Source organism: Sorex fumeus, unplaced genomic scaffold (assembly GCF_029834395.1).
Source record: "Sorex fumeus unplaced genomic scaffold, SorFum_2.1 ptg000014l, whole genome shotgun sequence".
In the NCBI taxonomy this organism is placed as follows: domain Eukaryota; kingdom Metazoa; phylum Chordata; class Mammalia; order Eulipotyphla; family Soricidae; genus Sorex; species Sorex fumeus.
The window spans coordinates 23,600,085-23,618,808 of NW_026606071.1; the positions used below are offsets into that span (position 1 = coordinate 23,600,085).

Here is an 18,724-nt window from a genome sequence, read left to right on the forward strand (position 1 = left end):
GAATAGATGTGATACCTGGAAAATATTGCTGTCCCTTATCAGACATAAGCACACAAGATACTGGCCAGTGTTGGGGGAAGGACGGCAATTAAGCTGACATTGTCGGTAATAAGTGACTTCTGGGTCTGTTTGCTCAAATGGACGGTGTCAGGTAAAATGGAGTGACATGCGTGTGTTTCTAGAGAAGTCTCCCAAAGATGCCTACTTATTGCTTTGTAATGTCTGTCTTCTGTGCCAGAACTCAAGAGAGAGTTGAGGGGGAAAAAAGGAAAGTGCCTCCTAGGTGTTTATTAATAAAGAAGACTTCCCAAGATAGATCAGCCCACCCAGATTGCTGCGATTCTACCACACATGTACTCAGAGTTCAGTACTGGTGCCTCTGGAGTCCTCCAGCTAGCAGTTCTTGTACTTTAGATTGTCTTTTTAATTTGTATGATGAGTTTTATTTATCCATCGCCTGATTTCTTTCAGGTCCAATTTAGTTTCCTTCAGACCCGGAGGGGTTGTCAGGCTCTACGACTTGACGTAGTTGTTTTTAAGAAACGGTTGTATAATTAGATCTTTCAGATGAAGGCATGCCTGCATGGACTTGTCTATATCAGGGAGCGGCATTTGGGGGGGGGATCCCAGGGGCTTGAGGTTGAGAGCCCTAACTGCCTTTTACTCTCCCCATTTCACAGGTTTTCAGTGCAATGCCCCTCTAGGAATGGAGTCTGGCCGGATTGCTAATGAGCAGATCAGTGCCTCGTCCACCTACCTGGATGGGAGGTGGACCCCTCAACAAGGCCGACTCCATGGTGATGACAATGGCTGGACCCCCAACTTGGACTCCAACAAAGAGTATCTCCAGGTACTAACTCAGATGAGATTGCCTGTGAGCATGGACATACTGATGGGGGAGAAGGTAGCTCCTGGGTTAGGTGGAGAAGGAACATAGAGGAAACAGCATTTCCTGAGCAAACAGGTACCGCGTATAGATGGGCTAGACCAAGTGATGAGAACCCTCGACACTGCCCCTGCCCTTGGGAAGATTACCAGGTCCTGGAGAAGCCATCAGGCTAGCTTGCAGCTTGCCTATCACTACAGTTTATGAAAGACCGTTCTATAAACCTTCATTACGCTTCACCCAGGAAGGCATCCCACATTGGAGGGCTGGCGTTGTTTTCCTCAGAGCAGCCTTGTTGAGTTGCTGGCTGAACACAACATCTTTTCCTGATCTTTGCAATCCGGCGGGAACCCTGCCAGGAAGGTTTTGCACATAGCTTGCAGAAGAGCACATGGGGAAATGTCACTACCGGGAGTAAAACTCTTATTGCCCAGATGCTCTGCAACATCTACTCAGGCTATTGTTTGCCCTGCCTCTGAGTAAGACTCACAGCAGGGTTGAGTGATCCTCCCTGGTACTCGTTCTCATCTCCAGGGATGAACAAGCTGGTAGCTTTGATGACACTTGGCAGACAACTTTACGACCCTCTGGCAAGCCTGTCCTTGTTTTGACATAGTGGTCTGTGTTCTGAGAAGGACTTCGCAGAGCAGACTACAGGAGTGGGAGAAAGAATGCTTAGAAATTCCCAGAGATTCCCCAAAGGTTCTGGCAACCCAAAGTTCATGTCAGTTTCTCCCTCTGCCTCTCCAGAAGTCCTCCTGAAAAGCTCCCAGAATGTTCTCCTTTATAATCGGCTTGCCAATGATGAGCCTCCTTAGTGTGGGTTCATAGTCCTGTACTTCTCCCCTCTTTTGGCTCTGCACCTGTTTCCTTTCCACATAGACAGCACTGCGTATTTCTTTTGAACACTTCATTATGCTGGGCACATAGTGGATAGCCTATAATGGCTTGCTGAATCCAATTTCACCAGTATGTGCTGTCAAAATTTCGATCACACAGGGATTGCCATTAAGAAACAAGGTGGCCAGCAAAGGAATGGCATCCAGCAATTTCCAAATGGGTTTGGTGTGATGGGAAGGGAGGGGCCCTCAAACTGTTGACCATCCTCCTTCGAGAGCAAAAGGTCAGCACTCCGTCCATAAGCCTAATTGCTTAGGCAGACTCTGCTTGCCCTTTGACCTCTCAATGACCTGAGCCACTAAATACACAATGGAGTGGGGCTAAGGGGAGGAGAGACTGCCTTAAACTGAGACTTTTGCAACTAGAGCATCTTAAGTGAAGTGAATTGAAGTGACTGGAGCAGAGGGAAAGTGGATTGGATTGGATTTACCTTTTGTTCCTTGAAAACATCATCTGTTTTCAGAGCAGGGAGAGATACTACAGAGGGTCAGGCCCTAAAAATAACAAAGCAAAACAAATATCTGTTTTCGTTTTCTAAGGCAGGCCATAGTTCAGTCAGAAGAGCTCCTAGCTGTCTTGATTCCTTTAAGGTGAACTTAACCCTGTTCAACATTTCAAAAAAGGAAAGAGAATAAAACAATAATTATCTGGTTACAATTTCAAAAGTGTCTAACTTAAGTGAAATCAAGGTGAGTTGAACTGTGCTGTGGAATTGCAAAGGGCTATGATCACCAATATGTCTAAATGGATCCCAGCCTGCCAGTCGTGGTGTAAATCAGACTGCTGAGTTTCTTCAATGAGCTAAAAACCAGCCACCTGGGCTAGGGCACTAGTACAGCAGGTAGGGCAGTTGGCCTTGGCATGCAGCTACCCAAGTTCGATTCGTGGCATCCCATATGGTCCCTGACTCCCTGCCAGGAGTGATCCCACAGTGCAAAGCCAGGAATCACCCCTGTGCACCGCTGGGTGTGTTAACAAAACAAAAAAGAGAATCAAAAACAAATAAAACCCAGCCACTCTTCAGACACGAGGCACCTGACTTCTTGGCCTTTTTTCCATAGGTGGACCTCCGCTTTCTCACATTGCTCACAGCCATTGCAACACAGGGAGCCATTTCCAGAGAAACCCAGAATGGCTACTTTGTCAAATCTTACAAGCTGGAAGTCAGCACCAACGGGGAAGACTGGATGGTGTACCGACATGGCAAAAACCACAGGGTAAACTCCTTTCTCCTTTTCAAAGGTGGGGGGTGGGGGCAGGGTAGGACCCAAGGCATTGGAGTTAACCCCAGTATTGGAGAGAAGGCCTTATTCAGGGAAGGAATGCTTCAATCACTTCCTGAGGCTGGAGATTCAGAATGTCATCTTGTCTTTCTTATGCTAAAGTGATGGGAAAACATCTTTTCTCCTTCAGAACTGTGGAGATGGTGAGGTGGGAGGGAAACAGGGATGGAGATGGAGAGAGCTGAGCTCAGTGCCGGCGTGCGTGCAGAGTGCTCCCTGACTACAAATGAAGGAGAAAATGCATTCCCAGCCACTGGTACCTCCCCATCCAGGATTCATTGAGCATTTATGACCCCAGTCCCCTCTCCATGCTGGGTAAACAATCACAAAACCCCAGGAAACTTGCAGTTCAGGAGTTCCCCAGGTCTGGAAATGAAAGGGGCACAAATCCCGAGAAGGAATCACAAGGCCCCAGAGAAGAAAGAGAACAATCAATAATGAGAAGAAGTTCTGTTTGTCAGGGATGGGGTTCCCACTGGCAGCCATGCTTGGCTGAGAGGCACTGAATGGTTGTTGCCATGCGTGCCCCGTGTGTGCTGCGCCTGGAGGGGTGTCCTTGTGGGTGATGTGGGGCTTGGGCTGTGATTGTGGATGACTGTCTGCCACTCCATGTTAAGACACATTGTGGTCTGGAAAGGGACAGGCTTGCCACTGGCATGGATTGGATGGTGCAGGCAGCCTATGGAGGGCTAGTGCTGGTGGGTTGCATCTTATTGCAAAGGCTGATGGTCTCACCTGGGCAGGGGAGATCTCTGGTGATTTTGGACTGGCTCTTAGCTCTGGATGCATTTGATGGCCTGGAGGCTGCTTCTCCATCAGTGGAAGGGATGGGGCTTGGAGGAAAAAAGATATGTTTCCATATATATATATATATATATATATATATATATATTTGGCTCACACCCGGCAATATACAGGGATTACTCCTGGCTCATGCACTCAGGAATTACTCCTGGTGGTGCTCAGGGGACCATATGGGATGTTGGGAATCAAACCCAGGTTGTCGCATGCAAGGCAAGCTCCCTACCCGCTGTGCTATCGCTCCTGCCCCAGATCTGTTCTTTAGATCTACAGCTGGCCAGATCTCAGCTGTGTGGCCAGACTGGAGAAGCCAAGTATTTTTTCCAAATGGAGTCTCCTCATCTCCTTCACTGGCCCAAGTTTGCTTTTTTTTGGTGCAACTGGAAACCATGGACCCCCAAAATTCTGAACTATATTTTTGACATTACTTCACAGGGGAGACCTGGGGTGTTTATTTGTGAGCTACACCAGCAGTGCTCAGGGCTTACTCCAGGCTCTGCACACAGGAATCACTCCCGACATTGCTCTGGGGACCATATGTAGTACCGGGGATTAAACTCCTGTTGTCTGCATGCAAGCAGGTGCCTTATATCTGCTGTCTCGCCAGCTTTGAAACCTCAGTTTTTAAAGAAATACTTGTTGTTATTGTTGCAATTTTTATTGGAGAAAGTGGTGTCACTAGTACTTGAGGGGTACCAGGACATTTCTGGCAGTCCTCGGGGAGGGGGCATGCAGCATCAGGGTCTGAACCCAAGGCCTTAACCACACAAAGCCTGTGCTCGTCCACTTGAGTCACATCCTGGCTTAAAGGAGTAAAATTGTTTCTTTTACAAATTAAAATCACCATAGTAACATGGCACCATTCGTCGGGTCTCACACATATACTCACACAGACCTCTCCTTTTATAAATAGAGAAAGTGAGGTACTTATCCATTGAAAGACTTGATATGTCGGACCAGGCCTGACCTCCCGTCAACTTTGTTCCACATTCCGCCAGCATTCCTGAGAACAGACCGGCCTGAGCTGGCATTGGGTGCCAGGAGAATCCTGGGCTGAGTCCTCCTCGCACACAGTTCCTTTCCTCTCATGCCATCCTCCCCACCCAGTGTTTCTGTGAGAAGCGGGCAGTAGCAGGAGGGCTGAGTCCGGAGGGAGAAGGAGGATGTCCACCTGACTGTGTCCTGGGCCAGGCTCAGTGACTAAGCAGCCCCTGCCGGAGGGATACTGTAGCATAAGCTGATTTTAAAAGCACACAGATGGACCAGGATGCTATTTAAAACACCATTTGTAGGAAATCTGCTTTTGGAAATACCTTAGCACTGCACAATTTGATAGAAAGCTGTTCTCCCTGGCTTTATCCCGGGTACTCACTGCAAGGAAGATATTCCTGAGAACTGAATTCTGCTGTCAGCCTTCCCAACTTTTTCACATTAGCTACGTCATTCTCTCTCTTTGTCTTCTCTCTCTCTCTCTCTCTTTCTCTCTGACCATCCCTTCTGGTGTTTCATGAAATTTCCTCTCCCTTTCTAGTAGCCAGAAGGTAATTTGGATTTAGTTTTGTTGGCGATGAAGTCTTTTGGTTTGGTTTGGTTGTTCATTGTTTTCAATGAATTATTCCTGCCCGCAGAAAGGGCTCTGGGGCCAAGGGAAAAACCCTTTCTCTCCCCATTAGAAATCCATCTTTCTAGTTAGAAGGAGGGAGGAGATGGGGAGAAGGGAAACTTGTCAATGAGCCATCTCTTGATTTCGTGCTTCCCCCTGCCCCCCCACATACCTGATTCCCTTGAACCACCATGGGTGTGACAGGCAGTGGGGGTCCTGCCCCATCCCATGCTCCTCTCTCAGGCCATCTTGGCCGCTGGTCCATTAGCAGCGCTTGCTCCCAGATGTTGTCTGCATTTAAAGTACAGATTCCACACGGCTCACCATGCATCAGCGCAGCCCTCTGGATGGTCGGGGTTGAAATAGTTGAGTGAACCGTGCCAAATAGATTTGTCAAGTGTGCTGCAGCATGATTTGATGCCATGAAGGGGAGACGGGGCGAAGAGGGGACTTGAGGGCAGCAGGGAGAGCAGAATGGAGAGGAGGGGGGGAGAGAGAGACAGAGACAGAGAGAGAGAGAGAGAGAGAGAGAGAGAGAGAGAGAGAGAGAGAGAGAGAGAAGCTTCTTCTCTGCCACTGTGATCACTGAGTTTCTCTTTGTCACTGCTGGAGGGTGGGCACTGTGCCAAGCAAACTGGTGCTAAGTGGTGGGCTTGAAAGCAGAAGTCAGACAGCAGGACCCATGAGCAAAGCAAAGCTAGGCAGGGACAGAGGCGGAAGTTGCACCCTGCTCTTTGGTGCAGGGCCAGGAAGGGGGACCTGACAGAGTCCCCCACCCTCACCCCCCACCCCCAGTGATTTCAGTTCCCAGGCCACTGTCAACACCCAAGCAGTGACCAGAGACCAGGGACTTGGGGAGATGGGAGAAAAATAAGATTAATGAGTGCTCAGGATGGTGGGGTCTTGCCTGGGCTATTTCCTTCCAAAACATTACTTACAACTTATACCCAGGCTGGGGGTCCAAATTGGGGAAATCTGGGAAAGTTACTTTCCAGTCATCCCCCTCCCCAACCAGCGAGCAGTCTTCCCCCCCACCCCCCACCCCATCCCTGTCTCCTTCCCTCCTGCAGGTTATAGTGAAATTGCCTGGGAGGAAGGTGATGTCACCGTTGCCAGGGAGGGCCAGCCTCCTCTCATGCATGCCACGTGGACAGCACATCCCCAAATCTTTATCCAATTTCCCATACCACAAATAGGGGACTTTGGATTTTCCTATAGGGCGGGCCCTCCTTATGCATATTTATGGCCTAACCACAAAGCATAGACTCTGCTCATCTGCCTAATGGAGCCCCTAGCCAGCCCGGGTGCTCCCTGAGATTACACAAATTGCCTCACATATATTTCTTCAGAAACCACAAGCAGAAACTACTGCTTTTGGTTTCACCCGCTGCATTAATAACACCCCAGACAGTGACGTGGGGTTGTAAATACAGCAGCCGAACTTTCATGGGTGTGTGTAATTATAGAGGCAATTACGCAAACCCCCAACTAAGGGAGGCGCGGAGAGAAAGTTGGGAAGAACTGGAAGGCAGGAGCTTTGGGCCCACGTCCCGCTCACCCCTGGGCCGCTTTTTCTCGGAATCTTCCCTGGAGAAAATGAGATGGTGACTGGGATCAGGGCTGGCGGGACTGAGGCCGTTGCCCTGAGATGCCCAGACAAAACCCTTGTCTCCACTTTTTATTTAATGCTCGTGGGCCTCTCCTCTGTTGACATAACTCTGAATACCTCTGCTTTCCGTGCTAGACTTTCCTGATGGCCTTTGGAACAAGTTGGCACCAAAAGAGTCTGTAGGGTTGCTAACTTGGTGACCAGATTGAGGATGAAAGAATGAGGACAGAGGTGAGGTCCAGTGGATCTGTAGAATCCCACCATAGAAAAAGAGCAAAAAGGCACAAAGCTCACCGTAATGTTTGATAATCTCCTTGGGGTCTTCAGAGAAACCTTAGGCTCTGGCTTCTTCAGTTCGGAACTGACTGTTTCCAGACAGTGGAGAAGAAACTTTCAAACTCTTTAGTAAATTTGCCCCAGAGATACCAGGATAGTCCTGGATCACCTCACTTAGATTTCTGGTTCATCAATCTGTTCCCCTCTCCCTCCTTCTCCCCTTGCTTACCTTATGTATCCAGGAGGAAATTAGTTTGCTGGAAGTTCTGTCTAGCTCAAGAGGGTTGTGTTTTCCTGGAGAACTTCCATTCCTGCAGTTTCTTATGCGGCCTCATTTTGAGCACTGGACTTGTCCCTTTGTAGTTTGAGCCTCAGCCTAGAATCCCGAGGACAGAGTTGAAAGCTGTTGCCACTTGTTTGACTTGGAAGCATTCCTTCCTAACAAACAAACACCCCACTTCAAAACCCCGCTATCCCAGATTCATTTTCTAAATGGAAGCACAGCGTTTCAAAAGCCACGAGAACTTCAAAGCTGCTGTGACACTCTCAGCAACTAAGGCGGAGGAGAGTGGAATCAGGAGCCGGACTCACTCCATGTGCATCTTCTCAGGTCTTCTGAGTCGTTGCCCTGTGTGACCTCGGACAATTCGTAGCCACCCTTTGCCACCGTGTTTCCATCTGTCCAAGTGGAAGAGTGCCCCAGATCTTGTTGGCAAAGCATCTTGGGATGTGTAGATGGAAGGCTCTCTGCAAATGTGATTAATGTATTAGACCCACAGAGCGCTTCTTGAGCAGAAGCAAGTTATCCATTTAAAAAGTAACAAGGCCCCCTGGGATATTTATCTGCCTCTTTTAAAATCATAGGTCTGGAAGGGACTGCGATAAGCCATCCAGTCTTCTCCCTCATCTGATGGGCCTTACTTGAACTGCATCAGATAAACATTTCTCCTCTTACCCTCATCCTTCTTCTATTAGGGATGAGGTTCTTCTTCCAATGAATAACTGAGTAAAAAAAAAATTGTTTATTTTTATTTTTTTACCCTCTCAGTGAATGCCTGGCTTCCCCTCAGCCTTTTTGTTGTAACCATTTTGTTTATAGTCTGGAAGATCAGGGCAAAGATTCAAACCATTAGCTTGTAATGGGCCCCAGTCTCCAGAAATTGTGTTAGGAGTGCATCATCTTGGTGAGGTTGTGTGAGATCAGGAGAGGCCTGGTAACCTTTCCAAACTCCAGTGCCCTGGTCAGCATACCCTCCTCACTTAGAACGAAGAAGAATCCAGTGCCTTCGGTAATTAGGTTTATCCCTTATCCATTTGCTATGGGATGAGCTCAGACCTTTAGCCTCTCCACTTAGGAAGCTCCAGGGAAAATTTCATTATACTTAAGCATGGAACCTTTCCTCTAGCAGGCTCCCGGGGCTGACTTCACCCAACTCCCATGGGTGTGGAATTGTTTCTGAAAGCTGAGGCCCCACCTCACTGGGGCTTCGAGTCTTGGTGCTAAATTCCTTGTATGCCCCAAGTCACAGAGGTGTGTAGGTGTGGCCCTGTGAACAGAGCAGATGAGGGCAATGCAAAGGGCAGCAGGATTTTGCTGGGGAAGCTAAGCATCATGGAAGCCCAGAGCCCCGAGGTAGGCGTGACCATCAGCCCCTTACAGAAGGTGAACCATCAGCATCCCTACCCTTGCTTTCCAGGTTCCCCAAGGCTCCAGCAGGAGAGGAAAGCAGTGGTGGATGCCTTTGCTCCCCTTGCCCTCTCACTCTGTCCTCTCTGCCACATACCAAGTTGTTAATGGTGCCTCCTTTTAAAAGTGTGATGCTGGGGCTGGAACAATAGAACAGCGGGTAGGGCGGGTTCAATTCCCAGCATCCCGTATGGTCCCCTGAGCACTGCCAGGAGTAATTCCTGAGTGCAGAGCCAGGAGTAACACCTGTGCATCGCCTGGTGTGACCCAAAAAGCCAAAAAAAAAAGTGTGATGCTGTCTGGGTAGGACATTTGCTTTGCACGTGGCCGACCCGGGTTCGACCCCCGTCATCCCAAATGGTCTCCCGAGTAATTTCCTGAGTACAGAGCCAGGAGGAAGCCCTGAGCATCGTTGGGTGTGACCCAAAAATTAAATAACAACAACCAAAAAAGTGTGATGCTTTCTCTTAGGAGCTCTTCCATATCTGTGTGGCAAGGTGCAGGGGGTGGGGGTGGGGTGGGGTCCATTCAGTAAAGATGCAAAGACCTGGGTTTCCCCCTCCGCCTTCACCAGCACTTGACCTTCCTCTGCAGCCCTTCCTCACTCTGATGTTGCACTTCCCCACTGTCTCTCTCCTGCAGCCCCAAATCCCTGAGCTGTTCTCCTCTCCTCCCCTCCCTGATGCTTTCCTTCCTGGATCCTGAAACCCTAATCCTGTTAGTATGCCGTGTTCCCGGGCTCTGTGTCCCTCTGGGGGGTAACCTAATCCTGCGGTAAATCCAAGGAGCCCCACAAGGCACATACAGATGGGGAGGAGTGCATCCCTCTCACCCCCAAAAGAAGCCGGGCTGGTGACATGCTCCTGTTCCTCCACGTCTGCAGAACTGCTTGATGATCAAAACAGCCTCCTGGAACCAGAGGAGGCGTGCTCCAAACGGAGCATTTGGTGGGGAGGGAGCCATCTCTGCCTGGCCCTCATCCCTACTCACCTTTATATTATATATGTTATTATATATAGTTGGAATTGTAGGTTATTATATATAGTTATATAAGGATACACTTATCCATAGAGATATATGTACTCAAAGGTAATGATGCAATCATCTAGCTAGACAGTAGATACAGCCGTGCATACATATATAAAACAGATACACGTATACATACACAGACGATCCTTCTTATTCTGTCCCTGGCAAACTTCCCACATTCAGTAGAATGAAAGCAGCTTAAAAAAATGTTATGGTCTTTGAGGAGGAGTTTTAAGAGAGAAATAAATACCAGGACCATGATTTACAAGCAGGGGGGAAAAAATGTCCATTACCTTAACATCATTTTCCCTAGTGCAAAGCCAATCCCTCCCTTTGCCTGTTTGGTGCAACAAATTAATTAAACAAGATAGCATGCATTGATTAACAATTAATTTTTATGTGTTGCCCCAATGGCTGGTTTTTGAGAAAATGCCGGTGGAGCGGGCGGGAGCGGGTGGAGAGCCGCCGGGTTCTGCCGTGGGGATGCGGCGGTACAATTGTTTCCGAGACAGATTTTTTAAAATGGGCTACTGGCTTCTCCAGTTTCTGCCCTCAGTTCCTGCCACCTTTCTTTTCTGCCTACTTTGTTCTCCTCCTCCCTGAGTGTCTGTGCCAAGTAGATTGAAAAGGAGAACCTTGGATGCAATGAAACATTTATTAGTGGAGAGAAATATTTATTTATAAAAAAAAAAAGAAGAAGAAGAAGAAAAGCACATTTCATGCACACTTTCTACCTCAGGGCTCCAGCTCTGTGTTGTCTTTGAAACAGCCTTTGCTTGCTTCACGGTCCCTGGAGCTGGCCGTGTTCAGATATTTACAGCAAAATAGAAATAAACTGTAGGTCGCACTCTAGGTAATGAAGAGACAGGCCAGCGCAGGCTGAATACTGAAGCCCCACGCAGATCAGAAGCTGAGAACCAGCGGCATAGCGGCTGCGGCTGCGAGAGCTGACAGCAGGGCTGCCTCGGGGGAAGGTTAAACAGCTGACAACCCTGGGGTCTGCAGGATGCCTCCCTGACTCAGAGCTCAGAGCCCGATGCCCTGGAGCAATGCACACTTCCCGGGCACCTGGTGTTGATAGCAGAAGTTATTGGTCTTGAGCAGAGCAGAGTGGGTTGGCAGAAAGTCCCCTTACCTAGGCGCATCCAAGCTGGGCAGTCTGGCTGGCCTGGTCTCAGCAGCACCCATTGCTGCACTTTTTTCCCAGAGCCTTCAGACCAGAGAGATAGTACAGAGGTGAAGGCACTTGTCTTGCAAGCAGCCAGTCCCATTTTGAGCCCTGCGTATGGTCCTCGAACAGCTCCAGGAATGATCCCTGAGCACAAAGCCAGGAGTAAGCCCAGAGCATAGCTGGGTGTGTCCCATTAACTTCCCGCCTGCCCACGCCTCAGACAGAGAAGCAGAGACATGGGCATTTGCAGAGGGAGCTGCCAATGGGCAAGGGACCGCCTTGGTGGTTGCAATTGAGCCAGCCAAGGAGATAAGGGTTAAGGTTAGACCAATCCCACCCACCCACCCCCCAAATAAAACAAAGGGTACTTCAGGTCAGCAGGCAGCTTGGACCCAAAAAGGGCAGCACAGCAGAAAAAAATGGTCCCAGAGGCCATCAATGGTTGATGCTCCCTGGCTGGGTGTTTCTTTCTTCTTAGATGATAGATCTATTATTTCCTTTTCTTTGACAAAGGATGTTCCAGTCTGTGCCTTAGGGGCTCACAGACATGGTCAAAATATTTTTGTCTTTTCCTGGGCAGTGGGGTGTGGGGGATAGATAGACACCAAACTGGTATGTTGGATTGCAGCCAGTTTTATTGGCAGATGCCCCACCCCTCCCCGAGACGTGCAAATCAGGAAATCCATGGAGTGCTGCTGCTGTCTTACTGAAAATAAACCAGAGGTCGCAAGAATCAATTGGAAAGTGTTGGGTTTTGTTCAGAATTCAGTGAGGTACCAAATGGATTATCCAAACTACTTTGTGTCCGAAATTGTGTTTTTAGTCTTGGTTTACAAAGATGCACTTAAATAAATCTATATGTTCATCATAGCATATTTCTTGAAACAAATCACTTTTTTCTAAAGCAATGTTTGTGTATATATGTATATGTACACACACACACACATATACAATTAGAGCTTAGTTAACAACTCTTAAGAAAGTTAGGGTCACCTTGGATGTACTCCTGATCTTCCTTTGGGTGGTAACACAACATGTTAGCATTTTACTTTTAAAATTAGCAGAAGTGTGTACTTTCTGTGACAAGCAGCTTTTAAAGCAGATGTTACAATGTGATTATCACGTTTTCTGTATGCCTGTCTGGGTGTGCCATACGCTGCCAAGCCAAGTTTTCTCAGCATTGTGGACCCCTCACCAGGGAAGGACGTTCTTTCAGGTCTGAAGATTTGGGGCCTGGAGGCAAGACCTGGGATTCGTAGCTTTCAGAACTTTCCTGGGTAGAGTTCCATCCCTGGAACCACCTATGGTCTCCCGAATCCCCCCAGGCATGGGGGCGGGGGAGGGTGGAAGGGGGGAACCCCCAATAAGTAAAAGACGCACAAAGTAGAAATTTGAACAAAGACCCATTTGCTACTTTGTTACTTATTGTGTTGCCTCCATTCTAACATCTGTCCTGGGTGCTGTGCAGACGTTGGAGCCGGCGGGGAGGCCTTGTAGACGTTAGAGTCTTATCTGCACGCTTGTTATTGACTTTATTTTCCTGAAGAAGAAACCAGCTAAGGTATCTAAGGTTTATTGATTTGCCTACAGTGATTCAGTGAGTCGGCAGGGAATAGGGAATAAAACCAATTTCCTGGCACCGTTTCCCATGCACATAACCCCTTACCTTGCAATGCCGAGATTGGAAGCCAAGAATCCCTCCCCGAGAATTTGATCAGAAAACATATGAAGGGTGATTCTAAAACCACAGAAGCATTGAGAAAGTCATAAAGATGTATAATATATGATAGCATTTACCGGCTATAAATAGGGAGAGGTGGAGAGAAAATTATAGACCTTGTAAATCCATCGGGTCAAGAGAAATAGAAGCTGCTTAATATTTCATTAAAAATGGATTTTCATAAATTGTACTTTTATATCATTGGGCGAGAGAGACAATCTGTAAGGACTGAGGTGTTGTTATTCATTGCTCTGTGTTATTTATAATTTGAACTGTTATTGAGCCAACACATCTACGAGATAGAGTCTCCCTCGGAGTGGGGCACTCCCCAATGGGCCCCATTTGCAGTTGCTGGTCAGCTGCTGGCCCTCGACGCACTTAAGCTGGGGCAATGAGCAACCCAAACACCCCATTACAAAATGGCCTCTCTGAGAGCAATTCAGTCCTCGCACTAGATGGGTCAAGAAGGCCCTAGACTCTGGGCCCCAGAAGAGACTTTACAAAGCAACTCAAGTATCCCCTCCTTGAACACAGGAGGAAGCGGAGGTGGAGGTATTTGTCCACACTGAGGTTTGAAAGAGCCAGCTTCTGGCTCAGTGGGGTTTGGGTTTAGTCCCGACACTGCACCCCACTCAGACTGGGTGGGGCGTGTTGAAAGAAAAATAAGATGGTATTCCAGGGCTGGAGTGGAAGCTCAGTAGGTAGGGCGTTTGCCTTGCACACGGCTGATCCGGGTTCGATTTCCAGCATCCATATGGTCCCCCGAGCATTGCCAGGAGTAATTCCTGAGTGCATGAGCCAGGAGTAACCCCTGTACATTGCCAGGTGTGACCCAAAAAGAAAAAAAAAAAGATGGTGTTCTTCCAGCGAAGGGGAGAGAGAGAGAGAGAGAGAGAGAGAGAGAGAGAGAGAGAGAGAGAGAGAGAGAGAGAGCACAGGCCAGGTGATTCTGGGCTTCCAGGGCTGGGAGGAGAATGGGCACATGGCAATGACAGAATGAAGTTCAATTTGAACTGTCCAGAACTGCCAAGTCGATATCCTGGGTAGGGGAAATGGTGGGTGGGACTGGGGGTTGCTTCCCCTTTTGGTCAGATGCCACTGTTGGCACAATTCTTGTGTTCACAAAGCATGTGTTCACGCACAATCATAGGAAGGCTGACCCCTCCTCCAACATGTCCATACATACTTGTGCACCCCCCAGATCTACACACGGCCATGCTCACGCCCCCCACCAGCCTCCCAAAGGCTGTCCAGAGACACAGGCGCTGTCAGACAGCAGGGAGAACAGAGAGGTTTCGTGGCGTCGCCTGCCGAGGCTGAGAAAGGAAGGGGTCAGATAAGATAAAATGGGATATTAAAAACACATAAGACGTGCTGTGTTTCTAAACGGTACCAGCGTGGTGTGTGTGCTGTGGATTAGCAGCTGTGTTCAAGTTCAGATCCACTCAACACTCCAATTAGGGATTTACATGGTAAGCCCAGCCCCCTTCCCATGGCCACCCCCCATATCCTGATAGAGGGCCACACACAGCCCCCGTCACCATCCTCAGGGAACAGGCCTGTGGGAGCCCTCCCACTGCTCCCCACACTGTGGAAATGAGCAGAGTGCTTCATTTGCAGCTTCCCTGCCAAACGGAAACAAAACAGAAAACAAACAAAAAGCCTCCGCTTCAGGCTGACTCCTCTGCAGACTGATGAATGCTTTTCCTGGGAGCCAGTTCCTCCATCCCTGCCTCGGAGCCGTGAGCCCGGAAGCCAAGAAAAGGGCAGAGCAGAACTAGGCCTCCGGTTCTTCTTCTCTCCTTCCCACTATCTGCTTGGAGATTCATATCCCAGGGGCTCTGGCGCCTGTCTCCATCCCCTTTCCTACATCTCCCACCTGCCTTCCTCCATCCTTGCTTTGCCTCTGCTTCTCTTGATCCTCCATTCCTGCCCAGGAAGCAGCCTGATGGAGCCTGGGAGAGAGTCGTGGTCAGCCTCTCCCCCTTTGTGGTCAGCAAGGCATCAGAGGAAGCCCTGATGGCCTTAGGATGGGGCAGGAGGTCCCTGGTGGAGGAGAGGGAGCAGCTCGCTGGCCTTATTGACTGGGAGTTCCTCTAGAATAAAACAAGAGGTTTAAACTGAGGACGGGAAGGCTGCACACATCTCTTTTTCCTTCCCTTTGTCTTGAGCAAGCCCTTTCCCCTCATTTGCTTGCAGGAAGTATATTGTCTTTTCCATTCCACCGGCCCCTCCCCAACCCTATCCTCACCAACTGTGGTACCCACACGCTGAGATGCCTCGAACTTAGGACCCCAGCAAGTGGGAAATAAGGATGATTCAAGGGTGCCAAATGGTGGGGTCCTTGTTATGGTTTATGGTGATGAGAGGGCCTCCGTGGTGATTCGCTCTGAGATTCTGGGTCATTCATTCTTTTTTTTTTCTACTGCAAAGAATGTTGTGATTATTATAACTTTTTCCATCTTGCTTTTTTGGTCAGAATTTCACTCTGGAATTATGACATATTGCACCAGATCTTAAGACAAAGAACACTGGACATTAAGAAAGAGGTTCACCCCAGTCTTTACAATCTAGTGTAGTTACTTTTCTTCTTGTGTGTACTCTGCTAGCATTATTGCAAAAACCAAGATGTATTCCTAGTTTCTGCAATTTTAGCACAGTGCTTATACAAGAAGGTCTGGGGCATTCATTCTTTCTTGCTGCTGTCTGAGTGTTTGGCTGCTGGGAATCTGGATATCGCTCAGTGGGGCCTCTTCTCCATGAAGCCCATCACCTGAAGGCTGATGACTCTGAGCCACCAGCAGAAACACTGCAATTGTTTTCTTAAGAACATGAACAGCCTTCTCAAACAGCCTTAGTCCAAAACCATGGCCAGGGAGTTGGATGCAGAGACATACATTCTTGGGTCTGGATAGGTCTTCTCCACATGAGTTTCTCCATAGATTCACAATAATGTTGCTTACTGCCAGGTTGTCTTAAGCATAATGGTGTTCACACAGTCTTGCTGAAAGTTATTCAGATATACCAGTTTTCCGTTCCTCCTGTCCCAGTCCTATTAGGACCCAGACACCTGCGTGTTTTAGGTATCATGAACAAAAACATCAAGTCCCCTCATTCAGGGGAAACCACTAGTTTTGCAGAGTTGGCTGTGGGTCCATTTATAGTCACTTGGTGGTTACATTGTGATCCATAAGTATGAATCAAAAGTGATGGTTGGTGAGTTGATTTTTCCCTGACCCAGGGAAACCAAGAGAAATTCAGATTACTTGCTCTAACTACTTTTTTTTTCTTTAATGGAGAGCATTAAAATTAAAAAAAGCATAAGGTCCATATGGCAGTTATTGATTTGGGCCATCTGGTAAGGCCAGACTTGTTCCTACCATGGAGGGTTAAAGCTACTCCAAAAAGCCTTTCCTCCCCTCAGAGATGCATTGGTCAGATGGGGACAGGGATGGATGGATTTCATTACAAGACTGGGTCTAGAATGAAAGGAAGCTGGAGCGTCTGCACCCTCCTACAAAGACCAGAGACAGCCAAAACATGTTGATTGACATGAGGGCATGAAGGTTAGCGGGTGCCCCCTCACCCTCTTACCCACCCGGTCATGGGGAAGAAGACCTCAAGTAGCTAACAAAAACAGCAAAGCACTTTGCAATGATAAAGTTCCCTGCCATTATTTCTACATCCGTACTTAAGAGTCGAGTTCGGGCTAGTAAGTGAAGCCCACTCTGAAATCCCTAAAAGACAACATTTCCGCTCCATTTCGAAGGGATGGTCTGTATTTTTTCCTCTTTCTCTCCCAGCTTCTGAAAGTGTTTTTCTTTTCAAGGCGTCTTCCGCTGCTTGCTCTCAGCCCAGAGGCAAAATTTTCCTTCCCTCTAAAAGTTTTGGTGAGGACTACATTGTTCTCCAGCTAAAACAGCCTGAGAAATGTAAAGTAGCTCTTCATGGTCATTCTGAATAAAAGCCCAAACTGCAAATCGACTCATTATTCTCACACTGGGGGGGGGGGGGGGGAGTAAAACCCACCAACACTTTCCCACCCCCTTCAGAGATGGCATGGGTGGTGGGATTACAAACAGTGACGTCAACTTGACTTGTGTTTCAGATATTCCAAGCCAACACTGATGCCACGGAAGTGGTGATAAACAAGCTGCATTCACCGCTGCTGACAAGGTTCGTCAGGCTCCGCCCCCAGACCTGGCACACGGGCATCGCCCTCCGCCTGGAGCTCTATGGCTGCCGTGTCACAGGTGAGGTGTGGGGTGGGGGGGAGGCGCGAGCTGACTGTACCCTCCAGTTCCCCTTTCCAGTCCCCTGCAAACAGCATTGCACCGTGGGATTTTTTTTTTGGAAAGCTTGGCGCTAGGATGTATGTCCTTCCTGACTTGAGCTGTTCATCCATCCACCCTGTCCTTCTTGTACCGAGATTTAGGAACCATCGGTTGGTGGTCTTGCTGACCCCCACTGCCCGCTCGACCTGCCACTCTGAGCCCTTTTTCTCAGAAGGACTCCAGGAGCTGGGAACTCTGTTCCATGCTTTGCAGATGAGGAAACTAAGACAGAGACCAAAGGTCGCTCAGCCCCAAAGTGGAGAGCCAGGGCTTTGTTCTCAGCAGTCTGAATTCAAAGGCCCTGCTCTCAGGGGGCATTCAGCTGCTGAGCCACACGATGTCAGGCGCTGATGGGCCCAGACATGTGCGCAGCAGACCTGTCTGTGTGGGCATCTGGGCAAACTAGTCGTAATAAGCCAACAGGCTCCTCAATAAATGTAAAATTTATTTATATTTATACATATCAGTGGTTAGCACTGTAGCACTGTCGCACTGTCCTCCCATTGTTCATCGATTTGCTCGTGCGGGCACCAGTAACATCTCCATCATGAGACTTGTTGTTACTGTGTTTGGCATATTGAATTCGTCATGGGGAGCTTGCCAGGCTTTGCCATGCAGGTGAGATACCCTCAGTAGTTTGCTGGGCTCTCCGAGAGGGGCGGAGGAATCGAAATTGGGTCGGCCAGGTTGGCCGCATGCAAGGCAAACACCCTACCCACTGTGTTATATCACTCCAGGCCTATATCAGTGGTTAATATTAATTATTAAATAATGATGAATAACTAATGAATTAATAAATAATATAATATAATGATAGAATAGACATATCCAAATTGATGAATACCTTGGAACAGAGGCTTGGAATGCTTAGGAACACATTAGGGAGGATCTAACCCTGTAGAGAAGCTCAGAGAGGACTGCCTGGAGGAGGTGATGGTGGAGCGAAGATAAACCGACAGGCATTACTCGGTGACAGCTGGAGGAAACAGGCGCTAGGCAGTGGTAACAGACAGCTTGCTTAATAGTGGCAAGAGTGACCAAGAGAAAGTGAGGGGGGTGGGCCAAGTGCATGGGCTGAGTCAACGGGTGCCATGTGGAAGAGAGAGGGACAGGCCACTGTAGCAGCCAGGTCGCATCTGGAGGTTCAGGGGAGTGAATGAGACATGATGGTAGCAGAGCCTGGCACAGGTCTGCAGAACAGATTTCCTTTTTTATTCTTCCCCCTTTTGTGGGCTCAGCTCAGAGAACAGGCATGTCTTCTTGGGCCTGGATGGTTCTTCAGTGTCTTTTCACCCACTGATCCCCTAGCTCATCATCTGAGTAGCTCTGATAAGGGGTGCACTTCTTTTCTTTTCTTTTCTTCTTTTTTTTTTTTGTAGGGGGGGTTCATACCCAGCGATGCTCAGGGCTCACAGGTTACTCCTG

The 18,724-nt window shown here is 48.5% G+C and overlaps 1 protein-coding gene and 1 non-coding gene across 2 annotated transcripts in view; one reads left to right on the top strand and one right to left on the bottom strand.

Moving 5' to 3' along the window:
- The window catches only part of NRP2 (neuropilin 2), a 118,041-nt gene that overhangs the window by 44,740 nt on the left and 54,577 nt on the right, over window positions 1-18,724 (top strand). Inside the window, exons 6-8 of the mRNA XM_056111614.1 lie at window positions 681-850; window positions 2,848-3,003; window positions 17,074-17,218. Of these exons, the coding sequence (XP_055967589.1) occupies window positions 681-850; window positions 2,848-3,003; window positions 17,074-17,218 (471 nt within the window). The remainder of the gene's footprint in view (window positions 1-680; window positions 851-2,847; window positions 3,004-17,073; window positions 17,219-18,724) is intronic.
- Window positions 15,465-15,642, bottom strand: LOC130021222 (small nucleolar RNA SNORA81). Its single transcript, XR_008792119.1, has one exon. It is a non-coding gene; the product is annotated as a small nucleolar RNA SNORA81 (small nucleolar RNA).